Below are 19,557 nucleotides of genomic sequence, written 5' to 3'. Positions count from 1 at the left end.
TTTCTTTCCTGAGAACTAAATTTAATGGGTCTAACCAATCAGTGCTTCCAAAGATCAAGAAAGAAATTATTCTGGACAATAAGGACCAAGACTTTCAGAGTATTCAATGAATTACTCTAAGAACCATTCTTTCTACTCCTTAATCAGTGCTTCAATGGCACAACTCCTTTATTCCTGAAGTAATAAGAAATGACTATGTTGTCAAAATGCACTTCCCTTGGTTTGTGACACAAACATCACCATCAATTGCTGGCGCTTTTGATTTCATTCAATTCAAGAAATCCACTCGGATGTGACATTCTCTGCTGGATTGAAACTTTGAACTAAAAAGTTAAAAAATGACTATGATGGCCAGAAAAGAAGCCACTTCATTAAAATTGGTGAAAATATAAAAAAAAACTGAGATACAATTCTTCCGTTTTGAACAACACACTACCTAGAAGGTACACCTCTAATCCACTGAACTCAACAACATGAACAGCAAAAAAACAGAAGCCGGTGAAAAACTAGGGAAAATTACTCTAGGGGGTAGTAGCTCAAACTCTGCAGGGCAAAACCTGCTAACTCAACAAATGTCACAAGAGTCAAAGATGATTGATTCTAAATGTCAGCAACAAAATGATGAATGCCTAGGCAAAATGAGATCCTCCTTGAGGCCAGGAATAGTACTATCAGGAGAACCAGAGAGATGGCAGGCCAAACATTTTTCAAGAGGCGCCATAATAAATAGGGCGAAGGAATTCTACTTCTAAACTCATTTGTCTACTCCACAAAATTGCAGGCCCTGAAGCCTCACAGTACAACAGCAACCTTTTCTTGCGAAACAAAGGCAGATGGATGTGCAATAAGGGGCTCATAATGGTCAGCTCCAGCGCCACACCAACCTGCAATAAGGGGAATGGAATTACTTAGAAATTTCATTAGGAAACAAACACCATGGGAAGAAAAACATGAAAGGGAAAGCATGAGCAAAAATAGTTATGTACAATCTTGTTCTGCATTACCTGTTCCTTTCATGAAAAGGAAGAAGGGAAGCTCTGTAATTTGGCTCCTTGGACGGTGGGGAAGGAAGAAAACACAATTTTCTTCATCAACCATGGCATCAGAACCATGTGCTTGCACCTGAAGATGATAACAAATTCAGATGGAGAGTTTGATGATGGATAACCACTCACAAACATGTACATAAAGTTATATTCCTGTTCATATAATTGATCCTTCGGTATATGTCTATATCATTTGTTACAATATCAGGAGCATGCAACAAATACACGATGACAAAAGTGGGAAAATAAGAAATTAGGATCTCCACAAATACACCATTATAAGGGTCGTTAAGCAATGATATCAGGTCACAATCAAACCTGTAAAGAGGAGAAGTATAAAATTCAACAAGCAACAAATGCGTGATATTACAATTTGCAAATAAAAGCATCACTTCAACATCCGGAAAAGAAACAAATAATTGGATGTGTTACATTTTACACAGGTCTAACACAATAATATCCACAGTAGCAGGCCAAGACTCCAGTTACATACTATTAAATTCAACTATGCAGTGATTCATCAAATTATAATACTATAAAAAATAATGCAACAACTTGCATCAACAAAATAGTTAGAAACAACACACATATTCACATAAGAACCTCTAAAACATGGCAACATCTCTGTGGAATATCAATCCAAAAGCTCCCCATATTTTTCTTACCACATAAATCTCACGCTTGAACTCAGTTGCAAGGCACTCAATAGCAATATCATCACCGAAAGCTGCAGCATGACCTTCTCTGTTCTCATCTACAGATAACAAACCTTCCTCAGTATATTGCAAAGTGATGATATCATATTCATCATCAGCAGAACCAGAGATCAACATGTATTTGGCCCAACTTGGACCATCATTCACCGGAATACACCTCTCTTTGTAAATAGACTCTGCCGCCATTTCTCTTCAATCATAAAACCAAAAAACACCACAAAATAAAAATCACACAATGGAAAAAAAAAAAAAAATCCACCACAATTGAAATTTATAATTAAACAATCTTCAAAACAAAATATTCGGAAACGATTTCATTTCTTATTTTCAAGCTCAAAAAATAAAATGTAACAACAGAGATTGTCAAAGTAGTTTCACCTATGCAAAATCGAGAGTAGGCTTTTTTTTCTTATTTATTCAATGTGTTTTTCTACAGATTTTTCTTCAGCTATTCGAAATCGATTTCCAAGAACGAGCGAATCGTTAAGAAAGAAAGAAGCGATACCTTTGCATGCCGAGGTGAACGAGCTCTTCGATGGCCGAATCGAGGGCGAACCTGTCCTCTTTCTTGGCCAACAACTTCACCTCTTGAACGACGTGAATCCCCCAACCGTTCTTCAGATCCGGCGAGTACATGTGCCGGATCGCGTCGTCTATCGCTTCTCTCTCCTCAAATCCCGCAGATCCAAGATCCTCCAGAAACCTTGCTACCGTCCTCCGCCGCAGCTCCCGCACGTCGAATCCGCCGTCGTCGTCGCCTCCTAACATCGCTTTCCGCGACGCCGTGAAGAGGCAGTTACCGTCGGAGGAGACCTCGCCGCCGTGAGAGAGGCGGAAGACGACGGATCTGAGAGAAGATGACGACGGCGAGGAGGAGGAAGACGAAGAAGAATCGTCATCGTCTTCCTCATCCTCCGGCGGTGGCTTCCATAGTACGCCTTTAGCGTGCAGCCTCTGTAAGTGGCGCCGCTGCTGGTCCTCCAGACCTATAACGTCCTCCCAACCGCCGCCGACGCCTCCAACGGCGGCAACGTTGGTCGGAGCGACGAGATCTACAGTTCCGATGGCGTCCATCGGCGCCGTAGATTTCTGATCCCGCCAAGGAAGAGCCGCTGACGGCGAACCTTGGAACGGTTCGGCGGCGACGGTGGTGGAATCGCAGAGAAGCTTCCCCATTGTTGCAGAGATTCAATGTGTGTGGAATAACGGTTTTTCTTTTTGTCTTTTTTTTTTTCTTTTTCGAATTTTTTTCGGTTTTCTTGGTTTGTGTGGTTTCAAAGGTGGGAAGAGTTGCAGAAGAGAGAGAGAGAGAGAGGAAGAGAGAGAGTTAGGGTTAACGGATAGATGGACGGAGCGGGAGAATGAGACACGTGGATAAATCTGAACGTTAACGTTATTCTGTCCTTTCTGACTGTTCCTCCTCACTCCGAATATTCTATTTATATTTTTTTCTTAATTACCGTTACCATTATTATTATTAATATAACATAAGATAAATTATTATTATTATTGTTACAAAAAATCTATTATTATTGTTACAAAAAAATCTATAAAATCCCTAATGAAAAGTTTTTGTCTAAATATACTTATTATTAGTTCTCCACCAAAAAAAAAAATTATCATTAGTTATAGTTATTACTTTATAATAAAATTGTGAAAGAATAGAAAAAGAAAATAGGAAAAAATTTTATTAATCGTTAATTGATTGAATTATGAAGATAAAATTAAATATATTGATTGAATTATGAAGATAAAATTAAATTATGAGTTGTAAAATTTTTTTATTGTTGTCATAAATTAAGGTGAAAGAATGGTTTAATAGTTTATGTTTAGTTGTTTTTTTTCTTACTAAAATTATTAGTTAAATGTTGACCATGATACTAACTAAAAAAGAAAAATCTAAAAAAAAAAATAATAAATTGCCTATGAAAGAAAATAATGGGTGAAAAATAATTTAAAATTCTAAAAATGGTGATACAAATTATTAAGTTGAAACTCTTAATTATGCTGATATTCAAATAATTAATTTTGAATTATGATACCTTTTTAAATATATTTTATTATTATAATAAATGTAAAAAAATTAAACTATTTTATGTATATATTAAACTTAGTTATTAAATATATAGTGATTAATTAATTTGATAGCTGGTACATAAACATTTTTTTAAAAAATTATTAAGTTCAGTTAACAAAACAGTGGTATGAAAGATGAGGCTGAAAAATACAGAATAATATTAATATGAAATAAGTAGTCATATTTTGAAAATAGTTGGGTTATAATATTGGCCACGAAACGTGGTTGTTGGGGTGGCATATTCTCAATGCTTCATTGGTGGACCAACGATGATTGGAGGCTGCAACACCATCAACCATACCCCATATGTTTTTATTATATTGCATTTCGACAACTCATTTTTCTCATGCTTCATCATACTCCCACTCTGTTTCCTTCAACCTCAACGAGAAAAGGAGCTATTAATAAATGGATAATATTAAAAAAACAAAAAAAGTCAAAATTTATTTTATTTAATTTTTATTAATTACTACAATAATAGAATAAGATAGTCATTCGTTTTTTATGGGGTACAAGATGGTTGAAAATAGGTGTAATTTAACTTTGTGATCATTTTTTACGAAAAATGTATCTATAGAACCGAAATAAATCAATTTGATCAAAGGGAAATGATTAGGCAAATAATATATATATAAGTCAAACTCAAGATCTGAATCATATCTATTATTATCATGGAAGGCGTTACTTGTGACGTGAAAATTTACATTCATTTGTTTTTTTTTTTTTAACGTAAATTTAATAATTAAGAACTATTAAATGGTAATTTAATCAAATTTATTAAATTATCTAATAATTTTTGAATATTAATTTCATATAAAAATAGCTGGTCCTTCAATTCATAAGATTTTAATTGAGTTAAATTTTAAAGTAGTTCCTAAACTTATACTCAAAGTTCAAAGTGATCTCTGAAGTTAATAATTATTTAAATTTGTCTCTGAAATTGTCTTCTGAGACTCATAATAGTCTCTAAACTAATTTTTGTCCATCATTATCATTGAAAAGGATTGAAACGATGTCATTTTGTACTTAAAAAAACTCGTTTGAGTCCTCCCTCTCTAACCCTACTATTTCACGCTCAACACTCAACACTACTTTCTCACTCACAACGGCAGAGGCAAACTTTCTTCAACCCTCTCTATTGCCGTTTCTCGCTGGCCTCCGTCTCGATGCTGTGCCGCTCGCCTCCCAACCTAGTCTTTTACACTCCTCAATATTCTTCTTCTCACCACCACGAAGATCGAAGTGCTTTCTGACTACGCCGTCCAGATTTCGCACTTTCTCATTGTTTTCAAGCGCTCAGTCAACCGCTCCCATTCCTCTGTCGTCACCGTCATCGCTCTCAAGCGCGCTACACTTGCCGGCAACTCCAAGGCCCACCAACAGCTCCACAATAGCGGCAGCTTTCCATTCCTCTCTACTCGTAGCCGTCTACACTCTTCTCTTGTCTCCTCTCTGTGTTCCTCTACATCCTTTTTTTTCTCAGCGGACAAGGTGAGCCCTTTTTTTTTAATTTTTTTTAGTTATTTAATTATTATTGTTTAATGTTTTGGGTGATTATTGCTACTGCTGATTCTGTTTTAATGTAGCTACAATGGTTATTTTTTTGTTATTTGTTATTCTGTAATTATTGCTATTTTTTTGTGATTGTCGCTATTTAGGTTGATTGATGCTTTTTATTTAGGTTAATTGATATTTTTTATTGTTGTTGATTTTTTGTGTGATTTTTTGTGATGGTTGATTTTTTTAACTCTGTAATTTTTGCTGGTTATGATAATGATGTTGTTATTATGAAGTTGAAGAAGAAGAAGAACACTATCAAGAGAAGATAATTGGTGAAGATAATTGAGGATTATATTTTTTTTTATAAATACAAAACGACGCCGTCTTAGGAATTAGAATTTTTTTTATATAAATACAAAATGACGTTGTTTCAATCCAATTCAGCTCTCCAATGACAATGATAAATGGAAATTATTTTGGGGACTACTATGAGTTTTAGAGGACAATTTTAAGAATAAATTTGAGTAATTATTAACTTCAAAAATCACTTTAATGCTCAAGTACAAATTTAAAAACTACTTTAAGATTTAACCCGGTTTCGATTGGTTATTATTTTATGTAGGTATCTCCATGAGTTATGGATAAAATTCCATCATTTTTTTTACATGAAATTTCATCTTCTGTATGCAAATATAAATAAATTAGTTTTGATATAATCACATGTGCGTATTGATAAGTTTGCAAAAAATTCCTTAAAAAAAGTTTACAAAAAGTTGATTGGGCCACAACTTAGCTCACAGTCTAATAATCTTTTTGGATTAGGCCCAAATGTGTATTTAAATAGTAAAACATAATTAAATGAATACATTGCTAATTAAAGGGGAAAAAAACAACAACAACAAAAAATGGACATAATTCTTTGTAGGAGAAATTGCTAAAAAAACTTTTAGTAATTTAACTTCTTGAACGTCTTAAATATTATATTTTATATCAATGTAAATATAGTTGCACAATCTAGTATTCTTATATTTGGATGTAGCCCTCCATTTTAATGCTTAAACATTAAACATTTTATTTTCGTCAATTTCTTTAAGATTTTAATAAGGTTCATTTTTTAAATAGTTCTTATAAGATCGAATATTGTATTCTTTAGTAATTATTAGACAAAATTTTAACTCTCTATTTTGTTATATTTTATCTAAATTGTTAAGATTTAAAATGATAACTTGTTAAACAAGTTAACCATATTTAAAAAAAAATTAAATGAACTACATATTATTTAAAAAACAAAAATAAAGCCTATGATATGCCATTTATTTAGTATCTCTAATTGCAAGTTACTATCTAAGAATTACTTACAATCACTCTTATATGTTCAATTATCATAGTTATATCAAGAATCCATAAATATTATCATTTTTTATAATCCTAAACTATAGAATCTAATACTAAAGTAAAACATATGAAAAATAATATGAAATAAAAATGTATGGTTAGAATGTAGAAACCTCTTTATGAAAAGAAAACACATATCTAGACGCATACAGAATCTAACACAGTACATAAAATTCTTTAGACCACAAAATTATATCCTTTGTGTAAAGCATCTGCAAAATAATTTAACATGTTTGTGTCTCCTGAGGTATAAGAACATGTTACATAGTATACGAACATTACACTTATACTTAGAACTTAGAAGGATTTTTTCTTGTCAGTGGTTGCCTAGGAAACTTGTGTGTATTATTATGTGACAAAGGTCAAGGGAAACACACTATGCCTAGGAATCTATCAAGTATCTTTAGGGTGTGTGTGGTTCAAGTATTATTTTGTTACAAAGATTCCATTCCCATGGAAATCAAAGATACCCAAAGGAAATGTGGGAATTGAAATGATGGTATTCTAATTCGTTGGAATCAAACTTGTTTAGGAATAATTTTTCAAACTTTGAACCAAATATGGGAATATGATATTCTCATCTTAAAATTTCTAAAAATTATTTATAATTTCTCCGACCACACACATCCTTACAGTAATTGTATTAAGATTTTTTTTTTCTAAAAAAAAGAAATATCTCTTTGAAGGAAAATTATTATGGAACATAAACTTTGAATGAGAAGACAAAAGCATAAACAAGCAAAACATTTTTATTTTAATGTAAAATGCATCTAATTTTTTATTCAATCTAATAAGAGTTTAATTTTAATACACTAACAGTGTAAAAAATTTATACAATAATTTAATAATTGGACTCATAAATTTATTTGGATTACTTTTAAAATAATGAATTTAAAAATTAATTATTTTTACAAATATGATAATATATAACTAGTTATCTTGAATTTGTAGAATTCTTTTACACTGAGTGTATGTATAAAAATTAAATTTAGCAAATAGTACTAAAAACATATAAATACAGAGAAAAGCATAATTTTTCTTATTTTTATCTCAATAATTCTGTAAGATCCTCTGAAAATACTTACTAGATGGTAAATACTATTTAGGGTTTAAAGTAGTCTTTTAAGATTTTTATTTTAATTTTTAGGAGCATTATTATTGTATTGAATGGTTGGTTCTTGTGTAAAAGCTAAGCATGTAATATTAAAAGGATTTAAGTGCTTACCCCTAAATAGCGTTGATGTTAAATCAATTGTAACTTTCTAACAACCGGTTTGTCACATTATGGACATTTTTCAGAATAGTGCTCTTATTGTCATTGGTACGATTATTTTTATTGGTCAATCATTTTTAGATATAATTGAAATAATAATAGAGATTGAATCAAAATCAAAATACATTACACTTCTAAATTAATCATCTAAATCTTAATATTAGAATAATTATTCGTACATCTAGTGAAATAAACATTCAATATATCAATTATTCACATTATTTAGTATTTTCATTGTCTGTCTATATTTTTCTTTTTAAAAATAAAGTCTTTTACATAACCAAATTTAATAGTTACAGTAAATATGCATTTTTTTGTTCGTCTTCGTATCCTTTCTTTTTTTTTCTTTCCTCTTCATACATTTTTTTTTCTTTTTTAATTGTTTTTTTCCTCCTCTTATTTCATCATTATTATTATCACCGTCATCATCATCAATATCGTTTTTTTTTCTTATACGTTTTTTCTTATTCTTATTTATTTATTTATTTATTTATTTGTATAACTTTTAAAATTTTACAAAGGAAAAAAATAAAAACAAAATACAAAAAATTATAATCAGTGACGGATTCAGAAAATTTTGGTAGTAGGGCAAAATTTATATAACATCATAATAATTTTTATAATAAAAATAATATGTGTATATAAAAAATTAAATATTAAATTATCTATTAACCATTATATATATGTGTATAAATATATGTATTGTTTAACTTATTTTTAATATGTATTTTATATTTTAATATATATTTTATACAAATAATTATTTTTTATGTACATATAACATGATTATTGTTATGATTATATTTTATTATTGTAAAATATAATTAGCTTTCAAAATATCTAATATATAAATTATAATACTAAAATAGTAATTTAAATAATAATATATAATTTAAAATTCTATTGTTTTAGGTTTTCTATTTTAAAAAATTAAATAATTTTTCTCTTAACACTACTATCAAAATTTCTCTCTTTTTATATATATTACTAAATAATTATATAGAAATCCACTTCCCAACGCAATTAGAAGTCGACTCTTATTGATATTTATAGTTAAAAAAGTTCTTTCAATTAATATAGTTGCTATGCAAAAATTAAAGCTAATTTAAAAAGAAGATAAATAATATTCTTTTGAGTTGATTTTTAAAATGGAACACTAATTTCGTTTAAATTTGAGAATTAATTATTCTAACGAATTTCTAATATAAAATTTTTAAATTGACGATTAAGTACCAAAAACATAGTAAAAAATTATTGTGGGGTCAAATTTAATAATCTAATGGGGGCAAATAAATATTATTATCATATACTACTCAAAAAAATTTTAAATCGTAGTGGGGGCGCTTGCTCCCACACCATTGTACATAGAACCGTCCCTGATTATAATGATAATGATGATAACGACGGCGATAAAAAAAATAATATTACAATTTTTTTATATAAAACACAGAAATAAAATAAAAATGAAAAAGAAGAAGATATGTTAGGATCGGAAAAATTTCAGTACTATGGTTAAAAATTTTCAATGATATTTTTAAAAAATTTCGATGCTATTTGATTTTAATAACTTTTAATTTGTTAAGAAATTTTCTGTGTCACTATTAAAAAATTTAACTATCAAAATTCAAAAATTTTTTGTGTTAAGTTTAAAAAATTTTGATATTATTTTTCATCATTGTCATCATCTTCTTATTCTTCATCATTGTCGTTATCTTTTTCTTTTTTTTCTTCATATTCTCCTTTTTATTTCACTTTTTCATATTTTTTTTTGTTTTCTCCTCTTAAAAAAATAAAAACAAGAAAAAAATCAAACAAAAAAAAAAAAACTACAATAATATTAAAAGGAGTAGAAACAGAAATAAAAAGATGCATCAACAACATCAGCAATAGAAAAAAGACGAGAAAGAGAAAATATTAAAAAAATAAAAAAATACAAAGAAGTGTGTAATTCACGCACATTTTATGTCAATAATTTTTGTTGGGTTAAACCAATTTAATTAGACTTAATTAATAAAAATACTTGACTGTTTAGCGAAACTCAAAAATATATAATAAATTGTACGTGTATTAATAATAATGAGTATTTTGGTTAAAGTACACGAAAAATTAGCTATCATATTAGCTATTGGCATAACCAAAAAATAAAATATTAAAACTAAGTAATAATTTTGTATTTATACATAAATATATAATTATTGGTTTAATAGTTAATTTTTTATGTGTACGTAATTTGTTCGTACTCATTATATATACAACATTATTATATTTTAATTTTTATTAATAAAAGGGTAAACTATTATTTTAGTCTTCGAAGTTTAGGCTAAATCCTAATTTGGTAGCTAATGTTTTAAACATCTTATTTTAGCTAATCTTCAAAGTTTCACACAGAGTCATTATTATTCCACTTTTAAATTTGATATGACTGAGTGACGTGAACATTAACAATAATTTTAGTTAACTCATTTTTTTTTAGATGTTAGAGAAACATAACCAAAATTTTTTTTATAATACTTTATCTTTTCATTCTTCTTTTCGTATATAACCTCAAATCCTAATAATTAAATATCAACACTCCAAAATAAAATAAAAAATCATTTATTGTAGTAACTGCTAGAGGATCGATTTAATTTTACTTACGTACTGAAATTGAATATTATCGCATCTTAAATACGTTAAATGTTCGTGTCAGATTTAATAATAAAAAAATATTAAACTCATTTAAAATTGTTTGAGATTAAAATAAAATATTTGAAATATTACAACCACACAAATAAAAAAATGTGAAAAAAAAAGAGATAAAAAAAAAAGATATGTATGTATAAGTCAAATTATCATCAACCATGTTTTAATTTAGGTAGATCATTGAAATAAATAAAAAATAATGTCATATCACCGTCTCTCAAATGAATATAATTATAATTGAGTTCTAAATCTAATTAAAGTTAAATTCCAAATCATTAATTGGTTCCAAATCAAGAAATTAAACTTGAGATATTTAGTGAATATATAACTCAATAATTTCTTCATGGTATCCAAACATCATGTGATTGTATAGATAAATTCATGATTACAAGAGAAATCCTTACAGTTTCACATTGACCACCACTATGAGGTAGACAATGAAGATGCATGATCATGACTACCTCAATTATTAACTTAATCATCCCAATTAAGTTGCTTAGCTTCTTCTTCTATATATGATAATAACAACAACAATAACAAATAAATAAGTTCAATAATGTATGTTACAACTTATTACAAGCACTGATCATGATAAATAAATAATCATAGTAATAAGAACATACATATATAACATCTTAGAAACCAGCTCAAATTCCACCTTTCCCTTTCAGAGCTCTAGAACTAAGTCTGCATTGCACACAAAAGTAAATTAAAAAATTTAAAAATAAAAATTATATGCTACATATATATTCATTATTATTATAGTAAAAATTAAGAGTGTGTTTGGTTTTTATTTTTTATTTTTTATTTTTAATTATATTATCTTTTATTTCTAAAATTTTGTAAATAAAAATTAAATATTATTTTTTTTTATCTTTTTTTTTATGTAAAATTTTCTAAAAGCATAAAATATTAAAAATAAAAACAGACTCTAATTTTTTAAACCAACAATTCACTAGAAAAATAGTAAATGAATAAAGATTTAAGAGAAGCAATTAAGAGAAATGCTAGTTGTTATTTAATTTTCAGTCTTTATTCAACATTTTTAAGGATTTATTATTGTTTTAATTAATTTAAATATCTACTTTTATGTATTAATTATTTAAAATATCAGAAGAATTACTTCTTTTTTATTTTCTATTTTTTCTAAAGACTGAATAAAGAACAATATTTAAATGATATTTAATTGCACTGAACAATTAATAGCAAAATAAAAATGAATTAATAGAGAATGATATTCGAGTTAGGTTCGAATTTCAATAGTGTGAAAAATGAAGTGTTGGGAGAGTTTTGAACCCTAGTGTTTGACCAGACTTGATCTCCAAATATTAGTGGTTGATATGAAAGTGGGGATCGAAAAAGAACAATTGACTAACCAACAAAATTATTTAAGACTTTAAGATTGCAATGATGAAGTTTCGGTTTTTTACCACATGGTTGCACATCCAATAATGTTTCAACTTGAAACAACAAAAAATTAAAAGTCATGTTGTAAAATCATGTTAAGGAGTGCATGTGACTCAGAAGGTTAAACCAATAGCTACCTTACAAATTAAACTTATGGTGTTCTTTTTTTTTTACAAAAAATAAAAAAATTCAAACTTACGACGTCTAAATGAATATAGAAAGATTATGTCATTTGAGTTATATTTTTTTTTACTAAAGATATGAGACTCGAACCCACAACCTCTTGATTGAGTATGGGGAGACTATGTCATTTGAGCTATTACTCATTGGCCATTTGAATTATAATTTATTGACTTAAACTTATGGTGTTTTCATCTATTAGAATACTGTAAATTAATTTGTACCAAAACTATCAATAATATTTAAAAAATAATAAAAAAATTTCATCCGTACAGTTTTAAATTCTCTTATTTAATATTTATTAGTTATTACTAAAAATAAATGTGATATCAAATGTTATATGTATAAAATAATTTTAAATATTATTTCTTTAATATTACCGAAATATATTTATTTATGAAAGTACTAAAAAAATTAGAGTGATAATTATTTCGAAATGAAGAGAATAGTGTATTAAATTTGATACTTACAATCTGCATCTGTTTTGATCCAGTGCTCCCTGTTGATGAATGAATCTTCATTTTCATCATAATCTGGATGAACTATTTCACTACCTTTGATGTCACTCATAATCTTCTTCTTGTTCTCATTTTTTCGGTGTTGTTTAGAATATTTATGTGCAGCTGTTGAGCTTTCTGGATGAACTTTCTTGCGAAACATATGCAGAATCTACATATACATGCCAGAGTTATAGTTAAAAAAAAATTATAAAATCTATTATAAAAGGTAAATAGTATATACTCTTACATTAAAAAGATGTCATAAAAAATTATTATAATTTACTAAAATTTGTAAAATAGTAAATTCCTTAATAAAAACTCCTTTAAAATTGACTAATATTATACATAATAATTATAATATCTCTTGATGACTTATTATATATACAATAAAATTGTCAATTATATAATATATTATAATAATACAAAATACAAGAATAAGGTCAAAAAGCATGCAACATATTCCTTCTAATAATAAAGATATCATTATTTGTTACTATCTTAATACAATATAATAATAATAAAAGTACATATGATAGGATATATGATAAGTTATAGAACATGAATAATAAGGAGAATTTTATGGTGCCTATTAATTGTTGTCTAATTTTTGCATAATTTATTTTTTGTAGTAAGTTTTGAGTTTTTAAAAATAATTTATTTTTATATTTTTTAAATTAAATATTATTTTTTAACCCTTTTTAGTAAATAAACACCACTTTTTAAACACCATAGCATTCACCTAATAATAAAAGAGACTAAGTACACACTATAATGTCTATATATATTTACTTAATTTACTAAAAAAAAGGTTAAAATTAATATTTAATTTAAAAAATATATAAATAAATAATTTTTAAATATTTAAAATTTACTACAAAACATAAATTCGACAATTTCGACACGAATCTTATAAGGTGAAAACTCAGGTGAAGTCGATATCTGAGAGCCGTTAGATGAAAATTTAGTCAAATCAGTCAAATTATCTAACGGCTCTCAAGTATTAACTTCACGTGAAGTTTACTGCACCTGAGTTTCCACCATCTTATAAACATTAAAGAAATTGCTATAATAATAATGTGCATGTACCTTATTGAGTTTTGTCTCAGCAGCAGAGGAAGAAGAATCATTCATTGATGTGGAGTTCCTTGAAGAAGCATGATGAAGGATCCTTTTCTTCAGCTTCTCTTTCACCAAATTCATGGCAGACTTATCACCTTCCCTTTTCTCTTCCTTATTTTCATTATTATTCTTTGCGCACTCTTCAGCCAACTTGCTTCTCTGAAACAATTCCCCAAGTGAAGTTCTGTGCTCTTTCTTTGTCGTCGCCGTCGCCGTCGCTGCTGCTGTCATAGTCGAAGAAGAAGAAGAAGAGGTTCTTGTTGTCTCCGACAACTCAATCGCTGTTCCAAAGAGATAACCCTGGAGTGGACAAACAGAACCACCATTATTGTTGTTGTGAGTTTCTGTTATTGGTTTTCCACTAAGAGTGATTATGCTGACGTGGCTACTCCGTCCAGTGCTGACGTGGCTGTTCCGTCCAGTGCTCACGTGGCTGTTCCTTCCAGAAGAATAATAATCAATGCTAACGTCATCAGCCCCGAGAACTTTTTCAAGCTCATCGTTAATGAGCTTGAGATCGTTCTCGGTGACTTCGTCTTCTTTCTCCGTGATACTTTCGACAGAAATGGCGAAAGTCGGAGTGGATGTCGGGTCGGAAACAACCTGATCCGAGGAAGATCCAAGTGTTCCAATTGCTAAGAACCCAGGGAAGAGATCATCATCACACATAGAAGATGGTTCAATATAATAGTCTTCATGTTCTTTTGTTGAATCTATGCCTGCAAAGGATTTTCTCATAACCTTTTGGTTCATGTTCTTGAAAAGCTTGACACCATGGTTGTTTGGTTTGAGATAGTTTTGTTCATCATCAAGTGGTGATTGCCCTGAAAGACAATTGCAAGAGTTCCCTGTGACACAATAACAATAGGGTAATGCTAGGTAAACAAAAAAAAACAGTCAGAATTTGCCTTATTTAGCATTAATTAATTGTCACGACAATTAATTAATACTAAATAAAGCAAATTAGGACTGTTTTTGGTTGATTTTTTTTGTTACCAAACATTTCCGTAGCAAAAACAAATGTATATATGGGAACAACATGGGATATGTAATGTTTTAATTTGTGAATTTGACTTATTTTTCTTATAGTAATAATCCTAAAATTTTTCTTTTTAAATTAAATTTATTGAAACTATTTAGCTTTTTTATATTAATTTCTAATTCAAACTATTTAGCTTGAAGTATAGTTCATACTGTTTGAGTTAGATCTTCTACTATTGCAATGCATGCAAAGTAATTAAGTTTTCAGAAAAACACTCAGATATAGATTAAAATAGAACATAAAATACAAAAAAATATCCATTATAAAAAAATTAAAGAAAAAAAAAATTCGTCAGAAATCCAAATTTTAAACTAAATTTCTTTCTCTGTTTAGCACGAAAAATGATATTTGTATTATTTTTTTATACGTCTTTTTTATATATTATTTATGGTATAAAAAATAAATATTTTATCTTCTCTTATTTGTTACTTCTTATCTAAAATTAAAAATGTATAAGAAAAAAATAAAAAGAAAAATGCATATAACATTCATCTTAGAAGAAAAATATATATATATATAATATCTTATTACCTATGACCAAGTCTTTGAATGGTTCACTACTATTATTCTGGCGAAATTTCCTATGCATCCAGCCAAGTAACTGTATATACAGCAAAGAAATATAATGTAGAAACCAACTTAGAAAAAAGGGTATAGATTAAACTTGAATTTGCTTCTACTATAGGCAAAAAATTGATGAGAATAATAATATATTATATATAGATCTTACCTTCATCTTTTGGTGATGATGGTATTCAAGAGAAAAATCTTTGCTTCAATTCGCTAACTTGTATGTGAGGATTATTAGTTGAAGAAAGAAACTACTCTTTTTATCAAAGCTTAATATGATTGTAGTTTATAATAATAGATCAGAATATATAAGAAGAAATTGATGAAGAGTAGTGGTGATGTCTTATACATTATATTTGAGAAAAAAACATAGAGATACTTACAAATATTGTTTGCTGTTATTTCTCAACATTAAGTCAGCAAGTGGGTCCTAAACATTGCCATGCAAAGGTCCAATTCATAGTATAAGGCTTATAATTTTTTTTTTATGCATATGTTGTATGTGAAATTATATTTAATTTATTTGTTAATTCTGGAGTCCATATATAATAATTATTTTTTAATTTGTCATATACACAAGTTGTCTCATATCTTATGTGTTATATATATTTCAGCAAGCATATTGTTCAGTATTGGGAAAATATATAAATTAATTAGATTTATTTTATTTGTTATTATATATTAATAAATTAATCTTCAAAAAAAAAAACTCTAACACTTAAGTCAAAAAAAGTTCTGAAAATTTTAAAATTAGAGATATATATATAAGAATAGGTACATGTTAATGTTACAAATGTGAGGAGTGTTAAAGTTAGTCTCACATCAAAGAAAACAAGAAAGAGTGATGAGTTTATAAGATGATAGACCCATTAACTTGCTGTCTTAAGGTTTTGAGTTGGATGTGATGTCTTCTCATTTTATGTTATCTCACTTGATTCCTCTATTTAGATTTGTTGTCTCTAAAAAAAAAGTGATAAATTTAGTTAATATTTTTTATATTTTTAAAAAGGTTTAGATAAGATAATATACCTCTTTAAATATAAAAATATAATTCAAATATAAAGATATAAACTCATATTTAATTTAGAGTGTTACAAAAAATACAACACTTTTTAATGTATTGTATGCAAAACTGTATAATGCAGATCTAATTCATTGAAACGATATCACTACAGATCTTTGGTATTCTCTTTATGTCTAGCTCATTTGGTTCTTTTCCATTATGAGGAAACATTAGATATATGTAACAATATCTCACACATAAACAATTATCTCTCTTTAATAATGCACATACATTTTAATTTTATTATTCTTCCTTAACATAAAGATAGTATGTCCTAATGGTCCCTCTGTCTTATAATATTCATTACATCCCCAATTTGGAAAAACATAGTATGTAGTGTACTATGAAGTAATAGACTAAGCTTTTTTTTTTTCATATGAAAAAGAAAAAAAAAAGTCTATGTTTCAAAGTCGTTAATAATTTAATATTTATAATGCTTTAATAATATTTTCTCTCTTTAAATTTTTTTTATAATTTTTAAAATATCTCTAATCATTATTTTAATTTTTGATATTTAATATAATTTTATTTTAGTTCTAATATTAATTTTAAAATAATATTTATACTCTAAAATCAGTTATTATGTATTTATTGTGTATAAATATATACATATATAATTTATTTTTAATGTATATTTTATATTTTAATATATATTTTATTTTGATGACTGATTTTTATATAACTAATACCACCCCTCACCAACAATGTCCTTCGTTTGTTCTAACTAATAGGCTGTGTTTATTTTTGAGAATAGGATAAAATAAAACACTGAGAACAAGACATAAAAGACAGAGATATAAAATTTTATGTTCTTGTATTATGTTTAGTGATAAACTAGAATAAATTATGAGAAGATAATTTATTTCCATTTTTTTCATCTAAAAAGTTTGAGAAAAAAAATATAATAGTAAAAAAATATAGTTATAAAAAATTAATAAGAATAATAAAAAAAAATAACAAATAAATTGTGTTTTTTTGTTAGTGTCTCTGTGCATTTTCTATCAGAATAGATATAAAATACACTAATTTAATATCTTTAGATACAATATTTCTATTCATATTTCATTTGTCAAATAAAATTTTGTATTTCTATATTCCTGTCTTAACGTCCTGTACCTGGAAACATAACAAAGTTAATACTTTTGCTCTTAATTCATGAAAGTAAATTATTTTCCAAATGTGATTCTGCATAATCTAGGAGCCTCATATATAATGAAAAGGTATAAGAACTGTTAATGTCTTGATGGTTAGTATTTCTATTCTTGATTGCCTTATTGCATTAGTTTCTTCTATTGTGCCATGGATAAGAAATTAGTAAGACTAATACTTGAAAAAAATCCCAAAGACATATATAACATTTGAAAAATAGCTTTTATAAAGTCTAAACGTTAACTCTTAAAAAAAATGCTATATTATGAATCTCGTATGACTAATACCTAAAAAAAAGTCATATAAAATAAACATCTGAAAAATCTATTTTATAATGAATTATTATTCTTCCGTGATAATTTATAATAGTTAATTTTTATTGTGATGATTCTCCTAAAATAAATCATTTGAACAGGAGCAAGAAAGAGAAGGAGAGCAGTGATAATAATAATAATGATATAATGTTGTGCTGGTGTATTATTGACAATCATGAATTCATGATAATAAAGAATAATAATGTCTTGAAAAAATAAATTGAAAAAAAAAATTAGCTAATTGGTTCACTATAAAACAAAGAACTTAACAAATAGAATTAACACGATTCAAATATGAGAAACACAATAATTTAATCAAAGCAAACTTTAATAAGATGGAATAATATTTAAAAATTTTAGGGACAAAAATATCTAATAATATGCTGTCATGCATCATACGTAGAATTCGTGGTACATTTTCTATTAATTAACTTGTCAAACATTATTATTATTCCATTATTGAAAGTAATTATATAAAGATAGCAACAAGAAATGACTTATATATAGTGATTAATATGGTGTCATGTCATCATGTATGTGTGTAGAATTCGTGGGACGTTCTATTAATAAACTTCTCAACATTCGATTATTGAAGCTAAATTAAAGGTAGCAAGAAATGACTTATAACTTACAACTTACAAGACATAAAGTGTTTAATAATTAAGTGATTAATCTAGTATATATATCTAATAAGAGCACAATAATGCCCTTTGTTGTGCCACGTAGAATATATGCAAACCTTTAAAAACATGCTGGAGAGTTCAGGGTTTAGTGATGTTCAGCCATTGATGATTGGATAATAAAAATTAAATAATTGAGACAATAGGAGTATATATATATATATAGGGTAATAATGCTAGATAATTAATAATTTTTTTGAATAACATAAACAATCACTAATTAAATTAAAATACACTATATTTTTAAATTATTTATTTAAATTTTAATATTAGAATAATCATTCACACACATAGTAAAATAAACATATGATATATTTATTATTTACATTATTATTTAATATTTTTATTCTCTACCTATACTTTTCCATATATATATATGTTAACATGTTAAAATATAATTCACAATTTCATTATAGGAGGAGGCAAAAACATACTATTAAAATGAAAAATAACATTGTTTAAAGACTTTTTAATTACCGTACCTTTTTTATTAACCTAAATTAATTATGTTCTTAATAATAAAATATTTAATTATTCTATTGGTCTATATAATTTTATTAAATTTGTAATTAGATTCTTATATTTTTTTAATTGGATCCTTATATTATTTTTAGTGTTGTAATTATATATTTTTTATGTCAAAAATATTAGTAACAGAATATTTTTTTAAAAATATGTAGTTAAAAATATAATTATTATGTTCTTAATTATAAATACTTTCTATAAAAAAATATTTAATTATCTCTATATTTTTTTATGCTAAAAAGAATTTAATTAAAAAAGTTAAAATAAGTGTAAGAATCAAATTAAGAAAAAAATTATAAAAATTTAAATATAAATTTAA

General features: G+C 27.0%; 2 protein-coding genes across 3 annotated transcripts; both read right to left on the bottom strand.

The window, feature by feature from the left end:
• Positions 1 to 348: 348 nt before the first annotated feature.
• On the bottom strand, positions 349 to 3,259 carry LOC112798122 (uncharacterized). Its single transcript, XM_025841303.3, has 4 exons — positions 2,268 to 3,259; positions 1,712 to 1,952; positions 1,005 to 1,122; positions 349 to 884 (listed from the first exon to the last, which is right to left on the bottom strand). Exons 1-4 carry the CDS (start codon positions 2,936 to 2,938, stop codon positions 793 to 795), a joined length of 1,122 nt encoding a protein of 373 aa, XP_025697088.1. The 5' UTR covers positions 2,939 to 3,259; the 3' UTR covers positions 349 to 792.
• Positions 3,260 to 11,014: 7,755 nt separating this feature from the next.
• Positions 11,015 to 15,831, bottom strand: LOC112798121 (protein LAZY 1-like). 2 transcript variants are annotated; one of them, XM_025841301.3, is made up of 5 exons: positions 15,668 to 15,831; positions 15,469 to 15,538; positions 13,863 to 14,743; positions 12,747 to 12,945; positions 11,015 to 11,376 (listed from the first exon to the last, which is right to left on the bottom strand). In XM_025841301.3, exons 1-5 carry the CDS (start codon positions 15,671 to 15,673, stop codon positions 11,357 to 11,359), a joined length of 1,176 nt encoding a protein of 391 aa, XP_025697086.1. In that variant the 5' UTR covers positions 15,674 to 15,831; the 3' UTR covers positions 11,015 to 11,356. The 2 variants fall into 2 exon arrangements, with proteins under 2 accessions (XP_025697086.1, XP_025697087.1); XM_025841302.3 differs by having other exon boundaries at positions 13,863 to 14,719; positions 15,668 to 15,824.
• Positions 15,832 to 19,557: the final 3,726 nt, after the last annotated feature.

The sequence above is a fragment of the Arachis hypogaea genome, chromosome 14 (genome assembly GCF_003086295.3).
Source record: "Arachis hypogaea cultivar Tifrunner chromosome 14, arahy.Tifrunner.gnm2.J5K5, whole genome shotgun sequence".
In the NCBI taxonomy this organism is placed as follows: Eukaryota; Viridiplantae; Streptophyta; class Magnoliopsida; order Fabales; family Fabaceae; genus Arachis; species Arachis hypogaea.
Note: the sequence above shows the minus strand (reverse complement) of the source record. Positions and strands in the feature narration are given on the sequence as shown.

What these genes read in the sequence shown, in the direction of transcription:
- LOC112798122 (XM_025841303.3), bottom strand. Translation starts at nt 2,938, where the DNA reads ATGGGGAAGCTTCTCTGCGATTCCACCACCGTCGCCGCCGAACCGTTC. An exon ending in TCAAGCGTGAGATTTATGTG is followed by an intron (nt 1,123 to 1,711) that starts GTAAGAAAAATA and finishes TATCATCTTCAG; the next exon opens with GTGCAAGCACATGGTTCTGA. An exon ending in CCTTTTCATGAAAGGAACAG is followed by an intron (nt 885 to 1,004) that starts GTAATGCAGAAC and finishes CCCTTATTGCAG; the next exon opens with GTTGGTGTGGCGCTGGAGCT.
- LOC112798121 (XM_025841301.3), bottom strand. An exon ending in ATTCAAAGACTTGGTCATAG is followed by an intron (nt 14,744 to 15,468) that starts GTAATAAGATAT and finishes ATTGTGTCACAG; the next exon opens with GGAACTCTTGCAATTGTCTT. An exon ending in CTGAGACAAAACTCAATAAG is followed by an intron (nt 12,946 to 13,862) that starts GTACATGCACAT and finishes ATGTATATGTAG; the next exon opens with ATTCTGCATATGTTTCGCAA.